This window comes from Tenrec ecaudatus, chromosome X, assembly GCF_050624435.1.
Source record: "Tenrec ecaudatus isolate mTenEca1 chromosome X, mTenEca1.hap1, whole genome shotgun sequence".
NCBI lineage: Eukaryota > Metazoa > Chordata > Mammalia > Afrosoricida > Tenrecidae > Tenrec > Tenrec ecaudatus.
The window spans coordinates 4212926-4236052 of NC_134548.1; the positions used below are offsets into that span (position 1 = coordinate 4212926).

Consider the following 23127-nt stretch of genomic DNA (forward strand, 5'->3'; position numbering starts at 1 on the left):
TCATTAAAAGCCACGCACACAAGGGGCGGGACCAGGTAATATCCCTCAAGGCCACGCCCCAAGGGGCGGCACCAGGCAGCTCCCTCACGAGGCCACGCCCCAAGGGGCGGCACCAGGCAGCTCCCTCAAGGCCACGCCCCAAGGGGCGGCATCAGACATCACCCTCCTGAGGCCACGCCCCCAGGGCAGCACCAGGCAGCTCCCTCATTACAAGCCACGCCCCAAGGGGCGGCACCAGGCAGCTCCCTCATGAGGCCACGCCCCAGGGGCGGCTCCCTCATTAAAAGCCACGCCCACAAGGGGCGGCACCAGGCATCTCCCTCATAAGGAGACCACGCCCTGAGGGGGGCGTCACCGGGCTGTGGCCTGATTGACAGGTTGGATCGTCTCGCGACCACAGGAAGGAGAGGAAGGGAGGGGAGAGGAAGAGGAAGAGGGAGAGGTAGGAGGGAGGAAGGCAGCCGCTAACCTTTATCCGGGCACCTGGAGAATGCAAATGAGGGGGCGTGGCCTTGTCCATCAGGGTTCCTGGTCCGAGCAGGTGCGGCAGAACTCGCCACCCCCCGCACTGCACGGTCCGAGGTCCAGGGACGGGGTGGAGGGGTTCAAGCCGGCACCTGCTCTCGCCCCCTCCCCCCCAGTTGTCCGCCAACACCCATGGGACCGCACTGCCCCGAAGCCCCCGCCTCGGCTTCCCAAGAACGGGTCCCCAGCACCGCGCTCCAGGGCTTCCATGTTTGCTTCAAAGGAAGCCTCCGGGGTGGCAGCTCCGGGGTTAAAGGGTCCCTCAGGCTGGGCGCACCCACACAGTCGGGCACGTGGGTGCCCCTTGGCCGTTCCGTGGTTGCTGGTTTGCATGTGCAACTTTCCCAAGGCGCCGGCCCTTGGGTGCCCAGGGCCCTTGGGTGCCCGGCCCAGGAGCTCTTCTGCCCTTGGCATCCTGGTCACCTGTGGGGTGCTGGCCCTGGTCATTGTGTGGGTGACACAGTTGGGGCTCAGGCCTACTGTGGACGTAGGGTCACCCACGGTGGGGCCCGGGGTGGCAGCTCCGGTGGCCATCCGCCTCCCGGGGGCCTCCCTCTGGCCTCTGCTTTCCCGGGCACGATGCCCTGCTCCAGGGACTGGCCCCTCCGGGCAGCGTGCCCAAAGTACGGAGCCGCCTCGTTGTCCTCACTTCTCGGGAGCTGTCTGCAGGATGCACGGGGCCCTGGGGCAGGGCCGGGTGCAAGCGGCGTTCTGAGCCCACCAGGGGGGCGCCTGCCCAGGGGGTGTGGGCAGCGCCAAGCCTCGGGCCACGTGCACCTGGGTCCTCAGAGCGACTCCTTGCTGCCCGGCACTGCGCGGGGCCTCGGCGTGGCCGCAGGTGCTCTGTGCCGGGGCCCCCGTCGGGCCTGGAGGCGCGGCCTTCCCTTGTGGACTCAGGGGATGGTGATTGATGCAGGGTCTGTGCGGGACCCTCACGGGGCCTCGAGCACCGGGCAGGGACGCAAAACATCACGGAGCCAGTGGACGCGTGCGTTACGGTTCAGGGGACAGAGCAACCCCAGCTTCAACTGGGAGCCCCGCTCAAGCCTGTTCTGAGGGGGTCAGCGCCGGCCCCGGAGGGTCGGAGCCAGAGGAGCAAGGCCTTTGGGCGTGGTCGCGGAGAAGGGCTCAGGGTGGCATGATTTAGTGGGGGGACCCTTCTCCGCCCTCCCCGTTGCCCCTTCCCCTCCTTCTTCAGCCCTGTCCCCTCCCTCCCTGACTCCCCTGGACCGCCCACACTGCCCCTGGACAGCCCACACTGCCCCTGGACAGCCCTCACCTGCCCCTGGACTGCCCTCACCTGCCCCTGGACAGCCCACACCTGCCCCTGGACTGCCCTCACCTGCCTCTAGACAGCCCACACTGCCCCTGGACCGCCAACATCCCAGGGACCCCACCTCTGGCTGTGGCTGGCCCCCCCACACCCGCCTCCGGCAGGTCCTCACCGTGCACCTGGACGGTGCGGGGCCTCAGGCTCAGCATCCCCGTTGACGGATTCACCGACCACATTGATTTCCCGTCCCTACGAGCCGGGGCAGGTTCGCCAAGGCCTGTACCCAAGGCTAATTAGTCAGATGCAAATGGCTGTCCGTGGCTGGTGGGCAACCTTGCGGTGACCCGTGATGAAATCAGATTGCCGTACCACTTGCTAATGCTCACCTTCCCCGAGCCTGCCCTCTTGCTGGGGACCGCCGTGGGGCGGGCGGAGCGAGCAGGGCCTCCTGCCAGGCTGGGCGGCTGGCTTCCTAGCTCTGCTGGGGTCCCCTCGGCCTGTGTGTGTCCCCCGGGGCTGGCCGGCTGGTGTCCCCCGAGAGGCTGCCCTGAAGCAGAGCCAAGCACGCTGGGGACGAATACAGCAACCAAGCCGCCCAGGTCCTCTCTCCAGCGTCCCAGCACCCGGACAGACGGGAGGACAGAGGGGCCAGGTGGCCGCCCACTCCCCTCTCCTGGGGTCATCACCCGAGACGCCCGGGTCACACCAGCCTGGCCCCAGGCGTGCCCGTGGGACCTGCTCAGGGTGGGAAACCGTCAGCTCCCTGCGCCAGGGCCCGGTTAGACGGGACCTAGATCACCAGGCCGGTGCCGGGTCGCACGGTGCATGGAGAGCTGGGCAGCCAGCGGCCAGGTCGGCAGTTCTTGCCCCCAGCTGCTCCGGAGGACGGAGAGGAGACTATCCGCCCAGCAAAGCGTCACCGTCCTGGAAGCCCACAGGGGCCGCTCCGCCCTCTCCCGTGGGGGCGCCGTGGGCTTGGCACTGACTCAAGGGCACCGCGTTTGGGCCTAAGTAGAACCTGCCTGCCTGCGGGGCTCAGAGAAGCAGCCGAGTCCGAATTAACTGGTTGAAACAAAAAATCTAAACCCAATTCCCCACCATCGAGTCCATGGCCGGCGCACAGTGACCGTACAGGACCGGAGTGTCGAGAGCCTTGCTCCAGAGGACCCTTGGGGGGGACCTCAGGGTGCAGGCCTGGGAAGACGGAGCCTGAGTGTGCACGTGTGTCCCCCTCTGCCCCGGCGCCGTCTTCCAGAGCGTGGCAGAGCCTGTTTCTTACTTGACCGTGGGGACCCCTCGGCCCTCGTGCAAGCGGCAGCCATGGGGGACATGTCCTCTCCCTCCCGAGAGCGGCGTTGATCGGCACGGGGTCTCATGCCCTATTGAAGGCACCTTTTGGCGGCCGTGGGAGGAGCCGTGACATGCCGGTCACTGGTGGCAGGGCACGTGGTTCAAACCCACCGGCCGCCCCGAGGGGGAGAGACGAGGCTGTCTGCCCCCGGGGCCGTCCGCTCTGTCCTCCGGGGTCCTGATGTCGGAGTGGACTGGAGGGCAGGGGTTGGCGTGGAGGCCCCCGGGGGGAGGGCCTTCAGGGCAGAGGGCCGGCAGAGGCAGAGTCCTTCACCTCTCTGCCGCCTCCTGTCCACTGTCTGAGACCTTCCTGTCCCCAGTGTCCTTCACCTCCCTGTCCGTCGTGTCCTTCACCTCCCTGTCTGCCATGTCCTTCACCTTCCTATCCCCCATGTCCTTCACCTCCCTGTCCGCCATGTCCCCCACAGGAAGATGCGTCCCCTGCTCCCCGCCCTCCTCCTGCTGCTGCTGCTGTGCCCCTGTGGTGCCGAGAGCCGCTCCCCGTCCAGGCCCAGCTTCGTGCTGGTGATGGCAGACGACCTGGGCATTGGCGACCCCGGCTGCTATGGAAACCGGACTCTCAGGTGGGTGGGGGGGGCTGCAGCGGGCGCACTGGGACCCCACGTATCGTTGGGCTGCATCAGGGTGTTGGGAGGGCGGCTTTCCTGGGTCACGGGGTGCAAATGGACGACAGGCCTGCGTTGCGCTGCAGTGTGAAGTCCCTCCTGGTCGGGCGCGCGTCCCACCCGCGGGGCCCGGGGCCCAGCCCGGGAGGCACATGGGGCCCCCACTGACGCCGGGTCTCGCGTTCCAGGACGCCCAACATCGACCGCCTGGCCCGCGGGGGCGTGAAGCTCACGCAGCACCTGGCCGCGTCCCCCCTGTGCACACCCAGCAGGGCGGCCTTCATGACCGGCCGGTACCCCGTCAGATCAGGTAACCGTCTGGCTGCCGCCCACGGGCCACCGCCCTGTCCTCGGGGCCACCCGGCGGGGCCTCCACCTGCATGCCCGTCTCCCCGCTGCAGGCATGGCGTCCCGCTCCCGGGTCGGCGTGTTCCTCTTCAGCGCGTCCTCCGGAGGCCTGCCCACCAGCGAGATCACCTTCGCGCGGCTGCTGAAGGAGCAGGGCTACGCCACGGCTCTCATAGGTACGGACGGACGGACGGATGGACGGGCAGGGCGACGGAGCAGCCTGCTGCTGCGGGATGGCTTCCCGCCGGTACAGCGCTCCAGGGCCACTCCCACGGGAGACAGGAAGGAGCGGGAATCTGGAGGCATGCATGCGTGCGTTCACACACGCGTGTGCGTGCACAGAGAGCTCACCGGTGGAGCATCCGAGCCGTAGACGAGATAAATGGATGAGCTGGGAGGTAGATAATCGATAGATGATAGATAGATAGATAGATACGTAGATAGATAGATGGATGGATGGATGGATGGATGGATGGATGGATGGATGGATGGATAGGTGACAGATAGATACATAGACAGATAGACAGATAGATAGATAGATAGATAGATAGATAGATAGATAGATAGATAGATAGATAGATGGGCAGGCAGACAGACAGATAGATAGATAGATAGATAGATAGATAGATAGATAGATAGATAGATATTGATAGGTAGATAGATAGATAGGCAGACAGATACATAGATAGATAGATAGATAGATATTGATAGGTAGATAGATAGATAGATAGATAGGCAGACAGACAGACAGATAGATAGATAGATAGATAGGCAGACAGACAGATAGATAGATAGATAGATAGATAGATGGATACATAGACAGATACATAGATAGATGGATGGATACATAGATACATACATAGACAGATAGATACATAGATGGATACATAGATAGATAGATAGATACATAGATAGATGGATGGATGGATAGATAGATAGATAGATAGATAGATAGATAGATAGATAGATAGATAGATAGATGGATGGATGGATGGATGGATAGACAGACTCAGTGCTATTGAGTTCACCGGCATGGAGGAACATGGGCGGATGATTCCATCGGTGGACAGACAAAGCGACAGAGATGAGAGACAGGCAGGCAGGTAGAGAGATACACGGACGGACGGATGGACAAATGTGTGCACAGACAGACTGAGAGACAGGAGATGTCAGGTAGGTCGGTGGACGGCTACGTGGATGGATGATTCGATCGGCAGACAGACAGACCGAGAGGCAGGAGACAGACAGGCAGGTCGACGGGTGAATGGACGGAGGGGTGATGAGCTGTGTGCATGAATCCGAGGTCCACACCGTCCCGGGGAGTGGACCGGACGGGAGTGGTGGACTGAGGAAGGCAGTGCCTGGGTCCGTGCGGGGGACTCTACAGGGCTGAGCGGACACTGGTGGGGCGGGCAGAGCGGTGGGCACTCGGAGTGGACAGACACGCCTGGACATGCGGGGCTCTGGGAGCAGGAAGGCCTCCTGGCCACGGGCGCACCAGCCTTCTCAGGAAGCCATCGCCGCGGGCGGCGGTCCATTGGCATTCCGTGAGAAATTCCCCTGGGAGATTGCGGAAACTGCCGAGTCCTGCAGCAGTTTCCTTCTGCCCGCGGGACAGCGGCCTCGGGGAGACTGGCTCTCCGTCCCCAGCCGGGAGGGAAACGCCGCGCGGTAAGCACTTACCTGGGACACTTCGCAGACACGGGTCCGCCCAGGACGGCCGGCGCCTCCCGCGCGGCTCGCTTCCTGCCCACGGAAGCAGCTCCTTCCCGCCTCCCCGCGATTTCCCGAGAAAACCCCCTCCCTCCCCTCCCTCGCTCTCCATGGCGAGCTTGGCTCCTGGGCTCTGGGACCCTGGGAAGTCAAGTCCTCTTGCACACGCTCACGCTGCTCACACTCACTGCTCACACGCACACGCCTGACTCAGCTCACACTCACTGCTCACCCAGCTCACACTCACCCCGCACCCTGCTCACACTCACTCCTCACACTCACTCCTCACACTCACTGCTCACACTCACTGCTCACACTGCTCACACTCACTGCTCACACCTGATTCAGCTCACACTCACAGCTCACGCTGCTCACTCACTGCTCACTCACGCTCACCCAGCTCACACTCACTGCTCACACTGCTCACACTTACTCCTCACCCTGCTCACACTCACTGCTCACCCTGCTCACACTCACTGCTCACACTCCTCACCCTGCTCACACTCACTGCTCACCCAGCTCATACTCACTGCTCACACTTACTCCTCACCCTGCTCCCACTCACTGCTCACACTCACCCCTTACCTTGCTCACACTCACTCCTCACCCTGCTCACTTACTGCTCACACTCCTCACCCTGCTCACACTCACTGCTCACACTCACTGCTCACACTCACTCCTCACCCTGCTCACACTCACTGCTCACCCTGCTCACACTCCTCACCCTGCTCACACTTACTCCTCACCCTGCTCCCACTCACTGCTCACACTCACCCCTTACCTTGCTCACACTCACTCCTCACCCTGCTCACTTACTGCTCACACTCCTCACCCTGCTCACACTCACTGCTCACACTCACTGCTCACACTCACTCCTCACCCTGCTCACACTCACTGCTCACCCTGCTCACACTCCTCACCCTGCTCACACTCACTCCTCACCCTGCTCACCCTGCTCACACTCACTCCTCACCCTGCTCACACTCACTGCTCACCCTGCTCACACTCACTGCTCACCCTGCTCACACTCACTGCTCACCCTGCTCACACTCACTGCTCACACTCACTCCTCACCCTGCTCACACTCACTGCTCACCCTGCTCACACTCACTGCTCACACTCACTGCTCACCCTGCTCACACTCACTGCTCACACTCACTCCTCACCCTGCTCACACTCACTGCTCACACTCACTCCTCACCCTGCTCACACTCACTGCTCACCCTGCTCACACTCACTGCTCACACTCACTCCTCACCCTGCTCACACACCTCACCCTGCTCACACTCACTCCTTACCCTGCTCACACTCAGATGCCTCAGATTCAGCTCACCCCCTGACCAGCTCACACTCACTGCTCACACTCACTGGCCCGTGTTCCTCCTCTGGGTTTTTGTGAGTGTGGGTCTTTGCACACTCAGTGTCACGTGGACTCGGTGTCCGTGAGCGGCTACACCTTCTGGGAACCACCGGGAGCTTCTCTCTGCTCCTGCACGCACAGACTGGACACTGGGGAGCAGTGGACACAGGAGTGGGCAGCGTTTTCTGGGAATGTGGGGGCACTGGACAGACGGTGACTGGGCACGCGGGGTGGAGTGGACGGGGGGACTGGACACTGGGGAGCAGTGGACACAGGAGTGGGCAGCGTTGACTGGGAATGTGGGGGGCACTGGACAGACGGTGACTGGGCACGCGGGGTGGAGTGGACGGGGGGACTGGACACTGGGGAGCAGTGGACACAGGAGTGGGCAGCATTGACTGGGAATGTGGGGGCACTGGACAGACGGTGACTGGGCACACGGGGTGGAGTGGACGGGGGCCCTGGACACGCGGGCTTACGGGGCAGCATGGCTGGGCACATGGAGTGGACAGCCATGACCAGCTACCTGGGGCGGGTGGGCAGCGATGACTGACCGCGTGGGGCGCGGTGGGCGCGGCCTCGCAGGTCAGGGCCTGCCCCCCCCCCCGTGGGCCCTGGGGTCGCTGGGGCGGGGGGTCCCCGCGGGAAAGGGCAGGTGGGCCTGTCCCTGGGTGGACGCTTGACCCCAGTGGACACGCCCCGCCCCCCCGCCCCGTGTCCGCAGGGAAGTGGCACCTGGGCCTCAGCTGCGACCGCCCCGCCGACCTGTGCCACCACCCGCTGAGCCACGGCTTCGACGCCTTCTACGGGCTGCCCGTGACCAACCTGCGCGACTGCAAGCCGGGCGCGGGCAGCGTGTTCGCGTCGGGCGCGCGGCTGCTGGTGTGGGCGCCGCTGCAGGCCGTGGGCGCCGCGCTGCTGACGCTGGGCGCGCTGCGGGCGCTGGGCCTGGTGCGCGTGCCGCCCGCCGCCTTCCTGCTGCTGCTGCTGCTGGCCGCCGCGCCGCTGGCCGCCCTGCTGGCCTTCCTGCACTTCTTCCGGCCGCTCAACTGCTTCCTCATGCGCGACCGCGACGTCACGCAGCAGCCCTTCTCCTACGACCGCCTCACGCAGCGGCTCACGGCCGAGGCGGCGCGCTTCATCCGACGGTGCGTGCGTGCGTGCGTGCGTGCGTGCGAGGGCGGGGCGAGAACTGGGGGCGGGGCGAGTGGTGAGGGCGGGGCGAAGGCTGGGCGAGGGGCAGTGGCAGGACGAGTGGTGAGGGGGCGTGGCGAAGAACGAGGGCGTAGTCAGGGCGTGGCAATGCGTGAGAAGTGAGGTGAGGGTGGGGCGAGGGGTGAGAGGGCGGGGCCAGTGGTGAGGGGGCGTGGCGAAGAACGAGGGCGTAGTCAGGGCGTGGCAATGCGTGAGAAGTGAGGTGAGGGTGGGACGAGGGGAGAGAGGGCGGGGCCAGTGGTGAGGGGGCGTGGCGAAGAACGAGGGCGTGGCGATGGGTGAGAGGTGAGGTGAGGGTAGGGCGAGGGGTGAGGGCGGGGCCAGTGGTGAGGGGGCGTGGTGAAAAACGAAGGTGTGGTCGGGGTGTGGCCGTGGGTCAGAGGTGAGGTGAGGGTGGGGCGAATGGCGAGGGCGCGGGGCCAAGAACGAGGGCGTGGTCACGACGTGGCAGTGGGTGAGCGTTGAGGTGAGGGTGGGGCGAGTGGTGAGGGGGCGGAGCGACGGGTGAGAAGTGAGGTGAGGGCGGGGCCAGTGGTGAGGGGCGGGGCCAAGAACGAGGGCGTGGTCAGGGCGTGGCAGTGGGTGAGCGTTGAGGTGAGGGTGGGGCGAGTGGTGAGGGGGCGTAGCGACGGGTGAGAAGTGAGGTGAGGGCGGGGCCAGTGGTGAGGGGCGGGGCCAAGAACGAGGGCGTGGTCAGGGCGTGGCAGTGGGTGAGCGTTGAGGTGAGGGTGGGGCGAGTAGCGAGGGGACGGGGTGAGGGGCGGGGCCAAGAACGAGGGCGTGGTCAGGGCGTAGCAGTGGGTGAGCGTTGAGGTGAGGGTGGGGCGAGTGGCGAGGGGGCGGAGTCAGTGGCGAGGGGCGGGACCAAGAATGAGAGCGTGGTCAGGACGTGGCAGGGGGTGAGCGTTGAGGTGAGGGTGGGGGGAGTGGTGAGCGGTGAGGGGGCGGGGCCAGTGGTGAGGACAGGGCGTAGGCTGGACGACGGCAGAGTGTCAGGGTGCGTGGTAAGGGCGGGGCCAGTGGTTAGGGGGCGTGGTGATGGGCGTGGCGAGGAACGAGGGCGTGGTGAGTGTTGAGGGCGTGGCTAGGGGTGACGTCGTGGTGAGAGGGCGTGGCAAAGAACAAGGGCTCGACCAGGGCGAGGGCGTGGCGATAGGCGAGGGGCGGGGCGAGGGGCGGGGCGCCAGCGCGATCCATCTGCCCCTGTACCTCCTGGGTTGGCGATGGCTGGCCGGCCCATCCGGTTTCCATTGCACCCTGGGGACACGTTGCGCCCTTGGGACACGTTGTTTCACATCGTGCATGGCTGCCCTCTCCGTGAGCCACGCCCCCAAACCCCTGCTCACCCCTCCCCTCCCCAACCCTTCCCCACTTTCTCCTAGGGAGCCCCCCACCCCAAAACCAGACCTGCTTGTTCTAAGGCGTGTCACCTCCCCAGGGCGCGCTGCACCCTGCAGACCCGGCTCCGGCTCGGCCCCAGGAGCCCTGGGGGTGGAGAGGGTTCCACGGAGGGCTCTAACCACAAAGTCCGAGGTTCAAATCCACCCGCAGCTCCACGGCCCAAGGACACGGCTGTCTGCGCCCATCAGGAGCTCCCGTCTGGGAAACGCACAGGCTGGGCCTCCCTGGTGCAGCCTGGGCTGCGTGGCAGTGACCTTGAGATGCCTGGGCAGAGGTGCAGGTGCAGGTGGAGGTGGGTGGGGTACACTGACTTTAGTCTCAGACTTGAAATGGGGCGAAGGGCGTTAGTCTCGGGGCACCACCAGGCTCTTGGAATCCCTTGTCAGGAAGTGGCCCCAGGGGCCGTATCTGCACAGGTGAGTGTGTGCAGAGAGGTCAGGAGGCAGGGTGTGGGCCGGCCTGGGGGTGGGGGCAGTGAGCGGGCACCACTGGGCTGCGGGAGCCTGGCTGCAGAGGGCGGGCACGCGGGCACCAGGGGACAGGAGTGGGCGGCCACTTCCCCAGGCAGCCTCGCGGTCTGGGGCTGCTGCCTGTGAAATCCCCCGGGGGCTGGGTTTCAGGAGCAGAAGTAGTATGTCTCGGAGCCGCTCCGGGCATTTATGTTGATTCCGGCCCACGGGGACCCCGCAGGAGGGAGGTGAACTGCCCGGTCAGGTGTCAGAAACTGTCGGACGTGACGGACGCCCAAGGCCTCACCTACCTGGTGGGTTTGGACTGCTGACCTGGTGGCCAGCCAAGTCCCCACCTCCCTGCTGTTGAGCGGACTCTGTCGTAGCGGCCTGCAGGACAGGACGGATGGGCTCCCCAGGGTGCCAATCTCTCTCCGCGCCTAAGGGCATCTTTCTCCCAAGGAGTGGCCAGTGGGTTGGAATTACCGGCCCTGCAGTTAGCAGCTGGACAATTGACCCAGCAGAGCTGGGATGGGAGGGCGGGCTTCACCCAGAGCCAACAGAGAGGGGCACGCCGCCAGAATTCCGCTGCATCCTCTCCTCCAGGCCCCCTTTTATCACGATTGAGGAGGCTGGCAGCCTGAACTCGGGGTGCCAGCTCTGGGGGGGAAAGTCCCTCTCTCTGGGCTCTGGGAGAAGCGCCCCACCCCATTTGGCTCTAGGGGAAAGCCCAGGTCCCCTCTCTCTTGGCTCAGCGGGAAGCCCCCCACACACACACTGGGGGACCACCCCCCCCCCCGGGCACTCGGGGAAGACCCTGGTCCAGCTGCCATCCCCAGGGTCCTGTAGAAAGTTCCGGGTGGCATCTCCATTTGCCTGCTGCTGCTCTTACATCTCCAAGGAGGGCGCCAAGCCCGCCCCTCCCCAACGCTGCCTCCCGGGAGCAGCCCCTTCCCACATAGCATGCGGACCCCCCGACACCCGGCGGGTCGGCCAGGCAGCAGGTCCAGTTGGGGCAGCGGTTCTCAACCTGTGGGCTGCAAGCCCTCTGGGGGTCGAACGGCCCTTTAACTGGGCTTGCCCTTTAATGACAGCCATGGAGTAGCAATGGAAATGGTTTCAAGGGCGTCCACAGGCGGCTGCCCGCAGTGGGCAGCGCCAACCCGAAACCCAACCCCCTGCCAAGGAGCGGACGCCCACTCACAGGGACCCTGCAGGACAGGGCGGAGCTGCCCCCTGGGTCTCCCAGACTGTCGGTCTTTACGGGGAGCAGACAGTCTGGTCTTTCTGGCGGATTTTAACTGCTGACCTTGCCTGTGCCACCGGGCTCCTCATCGGCGTTCTGGGCTGCCACGTGCCGGGCCGGGGCTGTGGCACTTTCTCCCTGGATCAGGAGGCAGTGGGCGCTCTGGTTGCTCCGGGTGGCAGGCAGCCGGCACATAGCTAGGGAGCAAGCAGCACGTGAAGCTGGGCATTATTTCGGGGGGCACATCCCGTGGGGGGTAACTTTGACTTAGGAGAATGCGGCTGGGATTCATCTGCACCCCAGGAGACGAGAAGGCCTCCAGCCCCCTGGGTGTGAGTGTGGAGCGCGTGGCTGCAGAATCTGTCTCTTCCTGGTCCTCAGTTTCCCCAGCAGAGCAGCAGAGAGAGAGATATGTAGATAGATAGATAGATAGATTCATAGATAGATATGTAAATAGATATGTAGATAGATGGATGGATGGATGGATGGATGGAGACAGACAGGCATGAATAATGGATGGGTGGATGGATGGATAGATAGATACATAGATAGATGGATGGATGGATGGATAGATAGATATGTGGATAGAGAGATAGATGGATGGATGGATAAATATGTGGATAGATACATAGATAGATACATAGATAGATACATAGATAGATATGTAAATAGATGGCTGGCTGGATGGATGGAGACAGACAGGCATGAATAATGGATGGGTGGATGGATGGATGGATAGATAGATACATAGATAGATAGATACATAGATAGATAGATAGATAGATAGATGGATGGATAGATAGATGTGTAGATAGATAGATAGATAGATAGATAGATAGATAGATAGATAGATAGATAGATAGATAGATAGATAGACTAGATAGATAGATAGATAGATAGATAGATAGATAGATAGATAGATAGATAGATAGATTTGTAAATATATATATAGGTAGATAGATATGTGGATAGATAGATACATAGATATGTAGGTAGATGGATGGATGGATATGTAGATAGATAGATAGATATGTAGACAGACAGACAGACAGATAGATAGATATTCCCCGGGATGACCCCATGCCAGTGCAGCTTGCCTCCCGCGGGGCGTGGGTAAGGCGTGTCCCCTGGAAGCTGGTTCTGGGGGACCCGGGGCCACGCGTGACTGCGCCTCCCGGGAGAGACTGGGGCCGCGGCACAGCTGGCAAGCCGACTCGTTTGACCGAGTGCCCGCCACTTAGCAGGCTCAGCCCCCCTTCCTCCACGTCTCTCTGCGGGCTACGCCGTGGGGCGTGTCCACAGACAGCCGTCCTCGCTGACCACGAGCCGTGGCCTCTCTCCCGCCCGCCCTGCGCAGACCCCGTGCCCTGGGCTCCCCTCCCTTCTGGTTCCGGGGATGGCGGGAGTGAGGACAGGCCACGTGTGTCCACTGCCTGCTTTCTCCTCGCTCCCCTGGAGCCCTGTGCGCTGGCCGGGGGGGGGGCATTCTGGTCGAGCTGCAGAGAGAGGAGGCTCTGGCAGCCGGCGGTGGGGAGCGGCCGTCGTACGTGGCGAGGGTGGGGCGCAGAGTGGGGGCATGAGGCTTAACAAGGGGCTGTGGGTACAATAGGCTGTGTTGGCACCGCGTGCCTTTAACCGCGTGGTCACCAGTTGGAAGCCAACAGCCGCTCCGAGGGGGCCAGTCCGTCTGGACCGGACCACGGTCTGGGGATGGGATGGTTTGACTCCGTCCCATCGGCTCACGGAGCGCCGGCTCGACGGCAGTGAGTCCTGGTTGGGCAAGGAGTGGGCAGCCCCGGTGTGGCTGACGGTAAATGTGCCGAGCGGTCAGCCTCGGCGTGGGCAGTTCAAGTCCACCAGCTGCTCTGCCAGAGAAAGAGGAGGCGTTTGCATTTCCGAATTCCTTAGGACCTCCTTTCGGGGGAGCAAGATGAGGGGCTGAGCCCGACAAGGCACGGGCTGCCCCGTTCATGTGGCCTAAGCCACCCCGCCCACTGCCATCGCCTCTATGCCCACGCGGAGCGAGCCGGCAGGACAGGGCCGGCGGGCACCCAGCAGCCACCGTGCCGCAAACCAAACAAAAGCCGCAGCAGGATCCGCTCCTGCCAAGTTGCTTCCGACTCGGGGCGACCCTCTAGGGCAGGGAGCCTCCTCGCCCCCCAGGGAGCAGCTGGCGGCTTTGAACCGCCGGCCTTCCCAGCAGGCAGCCCCCCGCTCTGTGGGACGGCCCAGTGGCGGCCGGCGGCCCGTGAGCTGACCCCCCCTTTCCTCGGGAGCACGGTCTAGTCCAAGAGTGGGGACACTTGTGCCCTGTGCTGTGGGGTCGCTGTGAGTTTGGTTTTCTGGGAAGGGGGGCTGGGCTTCCCGGGGCTCCCTGTGCCGAGGGGATGGGCGCCTCCACGCAGCCCCAGCTCACCTGGCCCCCGGCTCACCTGGCCCCCGGTTCACCTGGCCCCTGGCTCACCTGGCCCCTGGCTCACCTGGCCCCTGGCTCACCTGGCCCCTGGCTCACCTGGCCCCTGGTTCACCTGGCCCCTGGCTCACCTGGCCCCTGGCTCACCTGGCCCCTGGTTCACCTGGCCCCTGGCTCACCTGGCCCCTGGTTCACCTGGCCCCCGGTTCACCTGGCCCCTGGCTCACCTGGCCCCCGGTTCACCTGGCCCCCGGTTCACCTGGCCCCCAGCTCACCTGGCCCCCGGCTCACCTGGCCCCCGGTTCACCTGGCCCCCAGCTCACCTGGCCCCCGGCTCACCTGGCCCCTGGCTCACCTGGCCCCTGGTTCACTTGGCCCCTGGCTCACCTGGCCCCTGGTTCACTTGGCCCCTGGTTCACCTGGCCCCCGGCTCACCTGGCCCCCGGCTCACCTGGCCCCGGCTCTGTTTGCAGCAATGCCGAGAGGCCCTTCCTGCTGGTCCTGTCCTACCTGCACGTGCACACCGCCCACTTCTCCTCGCCCGACTTCGCCGGCCGCAGCCAGCACGGCGCCTACGGGGACGCTGCTGAAGAGATGGACTGGAGCCTGGGTAAGGGGGCTCCCGGGGCGCGGCCTGGGCCCTGCTCTTCCCTTCTTGCACCCCGGCAGAGCCTGCCTCTGGGGGCTGCCCTCAGGCGGCCTCTGAACCTCGCTGGCCCAGCAGCAGAGCTCGACGCTGCCCGGTCCTGCCCCAAGGCGGCTGGCACGCCGGGACCCAGAGCTGTGGACACTGTCCGTCCATCGCGTGCCGGGCTCCCTGCTGTCCGTCCCCTACCCTCCAGTCACCATCCACGGTGGCCTTTTGCAGTGAGAGGTCACCACACACATACGCACACATATGTCTGCCGTCCACTCTGCGCTGACCCCTGGCCACGGACGGGAAGGCCGCCCCCGGGGGGGCCGCTACGTCAGGCTCCCCACTGTGGTGCCGTGGGGCCCTGTGCTTTTTAGGGGCTCCAAGGTCCTCCGTGTCCACCCACCTCCCGGTGGGTCTCCCCGTGTCCCGGCCGACCCTCCACTTGGCAATAAGCCCGTCCTTCCCTGGTCTGCCCGGTCACTGAGGGTCTCACTCGAGGAAGACACAGGCCGGCCGGGGGCTCCAGCTCCAGGGCTCCCCTGTCTTACGAGGCCCCTCCCGGGGAGTCGGCACCCACCGTCCACTGGGTGGACTTTGTCAGCGCTCCTCTGGCGGTCCGTGACGTGGGTGCCGCTGAGCAGAGGGTGCTGGGGAGACCGGGAGGCAAGTCTCGGGGTGACCCGTCGGCAGGAAGGCGGAGGTCGAGAGAGAATGGAGGTCCCGGGACCTTCCTGATGAGGAGGCCACGCCCACAGGAGGCCAGGCTCCGCCCCTGCGCTTCGATCTCCCCAAGTCCACACGGCAGGATGTCCCCGCGTCACCGCACCGTCCGGTGGACAACAGCGGTGCTTGGAGAAGGGCGTCCGGCCTGGGCAGGTGGACGAGCCTCCGTGGGCCCGGGGGGGGCACCACGATGGGACCCACGTGGCCCTGCCGGTGCAGGTGGCCGGGACCGGGCGTGGCCTTCCCTCGGGTCGCGGTGAGTCAGAACCACCCAAGGCCCCTCACGGCAGCCGTGGTGGACAGCAGCTTCATGCCGGCTCGTGGTCAAAGGGACGCTCCGCAGCCTGCCGGCCACACGTGGCATCCCCGCCCTCAGCCCACGGGGCCAGGGGGCCCCAGCCGGGCGCCGTCTCCCTGCAAGTCCTTGCTTTTTACCCCCCCCCCACCTGGAGGCCCTGCTTCTTTCGATGGCGGGGAGACGAAACCTTTCATTTATCGCCGTCCTGCAGCCGCGATGGGAGATCGGAAGCTATCCTCCCCTATAAACTGGCATCACCGTGCCTCGCGAGCCTGGCCGGGGAAGCGGGGAAAATAAATGAGAGGAGAAGTTAGGCGCGGACCTGCGGCCGGCAGCAGATTGCTCTCGGAGCAAAGCGGTTACGGCTGCCGGGCCCCCACGGGATGTTTCTGTGCAGAATTATTTTCGGAGAGAAATGGGCTGGACCTTTATCGGATCGAGCTCACGAGAAATTAAGTGGTGGACGGGCTTCACACATGAGAGTCTGCAAGGAGAGCCGGGGCCGGGCGGCACCAGGGAAGGACACAGGCAGGGCCACGCCGGACGCCGGCGGCAAGGACTCCGGCCGCCACTGCTACCTGCCTGGGCTCCCTGGCCGGGCCGTGTTCACATGCGCCCCTGCTTCTCCCGGCTCTCTGCCCGGCGCTCCCGGACCTCCCGGGCATCGCCAATACCAGGCTCGTGCCGGGGCCCCGACCCTGCTGCCCGAGCTCGTCCAAGTGTCTCCCAGGCGGAAGAATGCCCCGGCGAGACGGGTTGCGCCATGTCTTGGCTGCTGCCCCGTGGCCCTGCGTGTGGGCATTCCGTGTGCCCGCCGGGGCCCTGGGAGCCGGGTCCTCCCCTCTGCCCCTCTCGGGGGAGCAGGGGGGCTGTGTTCACGCAGCGTGTCTCCTCCCCTGCAGGGCAGATCCTGGACGTCCTGGAGGACACGCAGCTGGCCAACAACACCCTCGTCTACTTCTCCTCCGACCACGGGGCACACGTGGAGGAGGTGACCGCCAAAGGGGAGCGCCACGGGGGCAGCAACGGGATATTCAAAGGTGAGGCCCTCGCGGGACACGCGTGTGGAAGGCGTCGCCCTCAGGGAAGGGCCGCTGAGCCCGCGGGTGAGGTGACGGGACGCGCCGGCAAAGACCTTTCGTGTTTCGGTGGTTCCGGCGGCTTCGACGCCGCCCACCGTGCAGGCCGCCCGGCCAGGCCTCACACAAGCCCCTGCCGGGACTTGCCTTCTCCCCCTCAGCGTGGTCAGCTCCCCAGGCCCCCTCCCGCCCTGCGCTGCCCCTAGACAGGGGTCAGTCCACTAGCTCTGCCTGTCCTCTGCCCGCCTGGAAATCGTGTACTGCACCCACGGGAAAACACCCACCAGCCCACGGAGATCCCGGGCAACCGTGGCGCCGTGGAACACCGAGCCCCCCGCCTGCCGCGTCCCTCCACGGTTCAGGACTGGAAGCACGGGACACCCGGCCCCGGGGAAGGCAGCCGGCAGGAGGAGCCACGCAGCTTTCCGATGGCCACAGGAGGACGCGATGGCCGGGATCCCTTCCACCCGACCCCACCTGCCGCCCGCGGCTGGGCAGGCCCTTCCTGGGTCTGAGCGCAGAGTGCGCTGCTGGCTGGCGGTGGAGAACGGGCGCGGGCCGGCAGTCCCTCCGCGTGGCATTCCACGGCAGGCGTGGCATTTGCTGGAGTCGGACCAGGGAGCTGCCCCTCCTTCCCCAAGAGGCTCTTTCCGCGTGAACACAAGCGCCCGTCCCCGCAGTTCCCACCGATCCTGTCGGCGATGCCGTGATGGTGAGGGGTTCTGGGCTCCACCAGTTCGGCTCCACCAGCTGCCCCGACCCACGAGCCACCGGCTTGGAAACTCCCAGAGCCTCTCGGACGCCTGCCCTGCGGGGTCACCGTGAGCCGGCGTCCACTCGATGGCAGTGAGCTCGGGGTTTGCAGCTTCCTGTGGAGCCAGGTGGTCACGCTGAGCCCTCGCCGACGGTTCTTAAAAGAATGGAATGCGCCAGGCAGACCTGCCCGGGGAAGGCTGGAGTCCACGCACTGGACACCACCCGAAGGACTGACACGTCCGTCCGTCCAGGGAGATGTCCGTCCGGGGCGCTCCTTAGAGGCCAGGATGGCGAGACTCCATCCCACGGACCGGACCGTGGGCCTGTTGTCCGTCCGCGGAGAGGCCGGTCCCTGGAGAAGGACATCGTGCGTGGGCACACGGAGGTGGACGGACACCGTAGCTGCCCGACGGGCTTCGAGGGAAGGACAGTTGTGGGGACGGCGGGCGCAGGACCAGTCACGTTCTGTTCCGTTTGTCCCTGGGGATCGCCGTGGGTTGGGATTGGCTTGGACCCGGATCATAGGGGAGGCCGCAGATGGAGCGCCGTGCTCGGCGCGGGAGGCCGGGCGGGAAGGGCGTGGGGCTCTCGTACCGCAGGGCGTCTGTCCGGCATAAGCCGACCCCGAGGAGGACGGCTCGCTCAGCCGGCTGCTCCTCTCGTCCTTCCAGGGGGAAAGTCCAACAACTGGGAAGGGGGCATCCGGGTGCCCGGCATCCTGCGCTGGCCCGGCGTCATCCCCGCTGGACAGGAGGTCCACGAGCCCACCAGCAACATGGACATCTTCCCGACGGTGGCCAAGCTGGCCGGCTCCCCACTGCCCGACGACAGGTACTGCCCGCCCAGCCCAGTCTGCTCTGGTCACCCTGGCTTGTCCCCTGCACCTCGGACCTGCCCCGTGCTCTGTGCGTCCAGGTGTGGGACTCGGGGGTGGCTGAAAAGCCAGGTGCCGCGAGTGAGTGGACACCAGTCCAGGCAGGGCTGTGCTCTGTAGGGTTGGTGGTTGGTGTGGGCGAATTGCCAGGCCTTTCCTCCTGGGTGCCTGGTCAGCACACTTCCATCCTTGCTACTGTCAGGACCTTTGCCCCTTTGACTCACCTGAGGACCAGGGGTGGTGTACCTGAGGACCAGGTATGATGTACCTGACGACCAGGTGCCCACCTGAGGACCAGGTATGATGTACCTGAGGACCAGGTGTGATGTACCTGAGGACCAGGTGTGATGTACCTGAGAACCAGGTGTGATGTACCTGAGGACCAGGTGTGATGTACCTGAGGACCAGGTGTGATGTACCTGAGGACCAGGTGTGATGTACCTGAGGACCAGGTGTGATGTACCTGAGGACCAGGTGTGATGTACCTGAGGAGGACCAGGTATGATGTACCTGAGGACCAGGTGTGATGTACCTGAGGACCAGGTGTGATGTACCTGAGGACCAGGTGTGATGTACCTGAGGACCAGGTGTGATGTACCTGAGGACCAGGTGTGATGTACCTGAGGAGGACCAGGTATGATGTACCTGAGGACCAGGTGTGATGTACCTGAGGAGGACCAGGTATGATGTACCTGAGGACCAGGTGTGATGTACCTGAGGACCAGGTGTGATGTACCTGAGGACCAGGTGTGGTGTACCTGAGGACCAGGGGTGGCTCACCTGAGGACCAGGTATGATGTACCTGAGGACCAGGTATGATGTACCTGAGGACTAGGTATGATGTACCTGACGACCAGGTGCCCACCTGAGGACCAGGTATGATGTACCTGAGGACCAGGGGTGGTGTACCTGAGGACCAGGGGTGGCTCACCTGAGGACCAGGTACTGTCTGTACCCCATTGGTGCCCAGCTAACACCCAATTTGTGGGGACCCTAGCAGGCTGGAGGGGAGCTGCAGCCCCCTGGGTTTTCGAGGGCCCTGTAGCCAGTGGGGAGAAAGACAGGTGTCCACTCCCGTGAGCAGCACCAGCCTGGGAACCCCACGGGGGCCGCGAAGGGTCAGCCCTGAGTGGACGGCGCGGGGAGCTCGTGCTGGTGGGAGCGCCGGCCGGCTGTGGTTCCGGGTGGGGCTGCCACGGACGAGGCCGGCCGTTCCAGACCAGCAGCTGCCCCGTGGGAGGAAGACAGGGCTCCCCATTGCCCCTATCGGTCCCTAAGAACGACGCCCAGCCTGGTGCGAGAGAGGGGCAGTGGGAAGCGAGGCCGACACGGAACAGGACAGCCTGGCACGGCGCTGCAGCCGTGGCCCGGAATGGGGCGTCCCATGTGGCCGATCCTCCAGGAAGCCCCGCGCTGGGGCTCCCTGGCGAGGCCTGATGACGCTGGGTGGACAGGAGCGGGGTCGTGGGGAGGCGTCCCGCCCGGTGCTGACGCTCCCGGTTTGTCGCAGGATCATCGACGGGCGCGACCTGATGCCGCTGCTGCAGGGCCGGAGTCCGCGGTCGGAGCACGAGTTCCTGTTCCACTATTGCAACTTCTACCTGAACGCCGTGCGCTGGCACCCCAGGGGCAGTGAGTGCCCGCCCGCCCCCGCCCTCCCCCAGCCTCGCTGCCCTGCCCCACGCTCCTTGCCCGGGAGGGGGCCGTGGCCACAGACCGAGGCACCCACAGCTGCCACCCTGTGCCGACACCCCCCTCCCGGCCGACACAGGCGGCGTGCCCACGCGGAGCCGCCCCCTCTGCCTCGCAGCCTGCTTGCTGTGGACGAATCTGCGCATGGGGGGGGGGCGGTTCTCAACCTGTGGGTCATGAGACCCCTTGTTCAGCGTGGGCCGCCCTGTCCTCTGCTGCAGGCACGTCCATCTGGAAGGCCTTCTACTTCACGCCCAAGTTCACGCCCCAGGGCGCCAACGGCTGCTTTTCCACCCACGTGTGCTTCTGCCACAGCCACTTCGTCACCCGCCACGACCCGCCCCTGCTCTTCGACCTGTCCCGGGACCCCCGCGAGAGCACGCCGCTGACCCCCGAGACCGAGCCGCGGTTCCACGACATCCTGAGAGCCATGCAGGAGGCGGCCGACGGCCACCGGGCCACGCTGACCGCCGCCCCCGACCAGCTGTCCGTGGGGAACCTGCTGTGGAAGCCGTGGCTGCAGCTGTGCTGCTCCACGCCGCGGCTGGCCTGCCGCTGTGACAAGGAGGCCCAGGGCCCCGGGGCCACCCACTAGCCACATGGCCCCGGCCACCCCGGCCACAGCCCCGTGGCCCGTCCTGCACGTGCTTGTCTCCTGGGGCCTCGGCGGAGGCCTCTCCCTCAAGCTTGGCTACAAAGACCCAACCGGCCGGGTGTGGATCGTGTGTCCGGGCCGGAGCCCCGGCTGGGAGCCACGTCTCGGGCCGTGCGGTGGAGGGAGCGTGGCGTCCAAGGGACGGGGAGTTAGAGGCTCGGTCCTCAGCAGGACCCCGTCTGAGACCCCGGATCCACAGCATAGCCGGTCCCCCTTCCCCTCGCCCTTGGGGCCTGGCTCGTGGCCCCCACGTGGCACTGCGGTTCAGACCGAGTCCCACAGAGCCTCGCCCAGGCTCATGTACCCCGACACCCCGGCTGGCTGGCAGTCCAGGGGGCAGGCAGGGCACGCCGGGAGATCCCCGTGGGCACAGAGGTGGAGGTGCGAGGCACCCTGGGAAGAGACCCCACGTATCCCATCTGTGTCCTCTCCTCATCTTCCCCCCCTGAACCCCGATTCCCCAGGCCCCAGAGGACTTCTCCACGCCTCCCCTTAGCTCAGCAGTGGCTTCACCCTGCGGGTTTTGGGGGGAGCTTTGCATTTTTGGAATTAGGAAACTTGAAAAAATAAAAATGAGCAGCCCCCCCAGACCACGGACTGTAGACCACGGGGCCTCCAGACTGGTTTTCCGAGGCGCCCAGCACCCTCTGTGGCCCCTCCAGAAGGGCTCTGTGGGGAACCCCTTTATCTCGACCCACCTGGAGCCCCGGGCAGAGGCTCCTGGTGAGGAGGCAGGTGGCCGCCTGGAGAGGGCGTCCACGGAGCGGTGGCCGGGACCACGCACACGGGCCACGTCCACAGCTTCTCGCTCTTCCCGGACGCGTGTGACCCGCTGGGCCGGGCTACGCTCTCGGGAGTGAACATCATTCATAGTTTTGCCCTTAAAAAAACAACAACAGTCACCCCCTTCCCCCGCCGCCCCCCAAACCCACAGACACACACTGGACATTCTTGGAAGCTCAGCGCCAACCACGCGGTCCCCTCGGGTGGGTGACCAGCCCCAGAAAGGAGAGCCAGTGCTGGACGGCCCGCCGGCCAGGCGCCTAGGAGCATGCGGCTGTGGGTTTGCGCCCCTGCAGAGACCCCCTTCTTGAGTGGATGTGGGAGGCCGGGTCCCCCGTGGGCTTGGTGGGCCCTGGGCTGGTGACCGGGGCGTCTCCTTGGGTGCTGTGGGGCTGGCACGTCGCTGGCCGCTCCCTCGGTATTGAGACTGGGTGCATCCGCAGCCCCTACACGGTCTGGGGGCTCTTACCTCTGGACCGTGGGGTGCCGGCTGTGGTTCTGCCCCCCGACTTAGGGTCACTGTGACCAGAAGGAGGGAGGTGTCCGTCCAGGCTGGGCTGCAGTTCAGAACCACCCACGAACCCCTCTGCCCGGGGAAGGGGAGGCCATGTGCCGGCCCGGAAGCCCACGGGGGCAGTTCTGCTCTGTCCCCCGGGCTCCCCGCGAGCTGGAGTCCGGCCCGGGCAGCTGAAGAGGGCCAAGCCCGCTGAGGCTGTGGGGCCGGGGCTCCCTCAGACCCTGGGGCTTCTCAGAGGACCGGGGAGAAGGCGGCGGGGCCATGCCCGGGCTTCAGTGACCACAGGCTTCTTCCTGGACCCTGCTGGCAAGAAAGCACAATAAAAGTCTCGTTGGCCGTGAACCGTGGGCTCAGAGTGGTCACTGTGTGGGGGCGCGGTCAGTGGTCAGTGCACGGAGCCCGTCGGCCGGCGCCCTCTCTCCCCAGAAGCGCGGGCTGTGGGTGAACCGTTTTGGGGTCCGTCTAGGGCAGGGGTTCCCAACCTTCCTCGCGCCTCGGCCCGTCCGGCTGCACAGTCTTGGGGCGTCAGCTGGAGCCACCGCCCCACAGAAGCACGTGCAGAGGCGGGCAGCGACCTGGGCACCCAGCAGGGCGGCTTCAGCTCCCCTGCCGTCCAGTGGAAGAGGGTGCCCAGCGACCCTCCAGGGTGCACCCTCCAGGGTGCAGTGTGCAAGGCCTCCGTGGGTGCCCCCCGGACGCACCCCCGACGGCCGCTCCCAGGCTCCCGGCAGAAGGTCAGGGGCTTGCAGACCCCTCAGAAGCTCAGGTCACCTCGGCACACGCGGAGCGGCCACCAGGGAGGAAGGCTCTCAGGGGCGATTAGCAAGATGATTAGATCATTAGAAGCTGTTCTCGGCTGGGGGGCTCGGAGCCGGGGTGGATGCGTCCTCCCTGCTGGCTTCACGCCGGCTGCAAGGACACATGCAGCCAGAGGAGCACCGGCCCCCCGGCCCCCCCCCGGTGGATGGCACTCTGCCTGCATCACCCAGGATGGAACTGCCGGCGAGGAGAGTTTATCATATTGCCCTGGATTTCCTCTCGGCTTGGCAGCGAAACGGGGGTCTTTTCCAGCTGGGAGCTCGGCTATCTGATGAATTCCTTTTTTTCCTGCACCGTTTCGGCTGCAAATGCTTTCGACGCCTCCATCAATTCTCCCCCAGAGCAAGACGGCTTCATCCAGCACCCGGGGGTGGG

The 23127-nt window shown here is 65.2% G+C and overlaps 1 protein-coding gene across 3 annotated transcripts in view; it reads left to right on the forward strand.

Annotated features, from left to right (window-relative positions):
- LOC142433100 (steryl-sulfatase-like) overlaps window positions 1-22275 on the forward strand; it is a 38115-nt gene extending 15840 nt beyond the window's left edge. For all 3 annotated transcript variants that reach the window (XM_075538234.1, XM_075538232.1, XM_075538233.1), the window contains exons 2-10: window positions 3577-3732; window positions 3963-4084; window positions 4176-4298; window positions 7920-8343; window positions 14393-14529; window positions 16480-16617; window positions 18084-18243; window positions 19797-19918; window positions 20200-22275. In XM_075538234.1, coding sequence (XP_075394349.1) covers window positions 3581-3732; window positions 3963-4084; window positions 4176-4298; window positions 7920-8343; window positions 14393-14529; window positions 16480-16617; window positions 18084-18243; window positions 19797-19918; window positions 20200-20573 — 1752 coding nt within the window. In that variant the 5' untranslated portion in view covers window positions 3577-3580 and the 3' untranslated portion in view covers window positions 20574-22275. The remainder of the gene's footprint in view (window positions 1-3576; window positions 3733-3962; window positions 4085-4175; window positions 4299-7919; window positions 8344-14392; window positions 14530-16479; window positions 16618-18083; window positions 18244-19796; window positions 19919-20199) is intronic.
- Window positions 22276-23127: the final 852 nt, after the last annotated feature.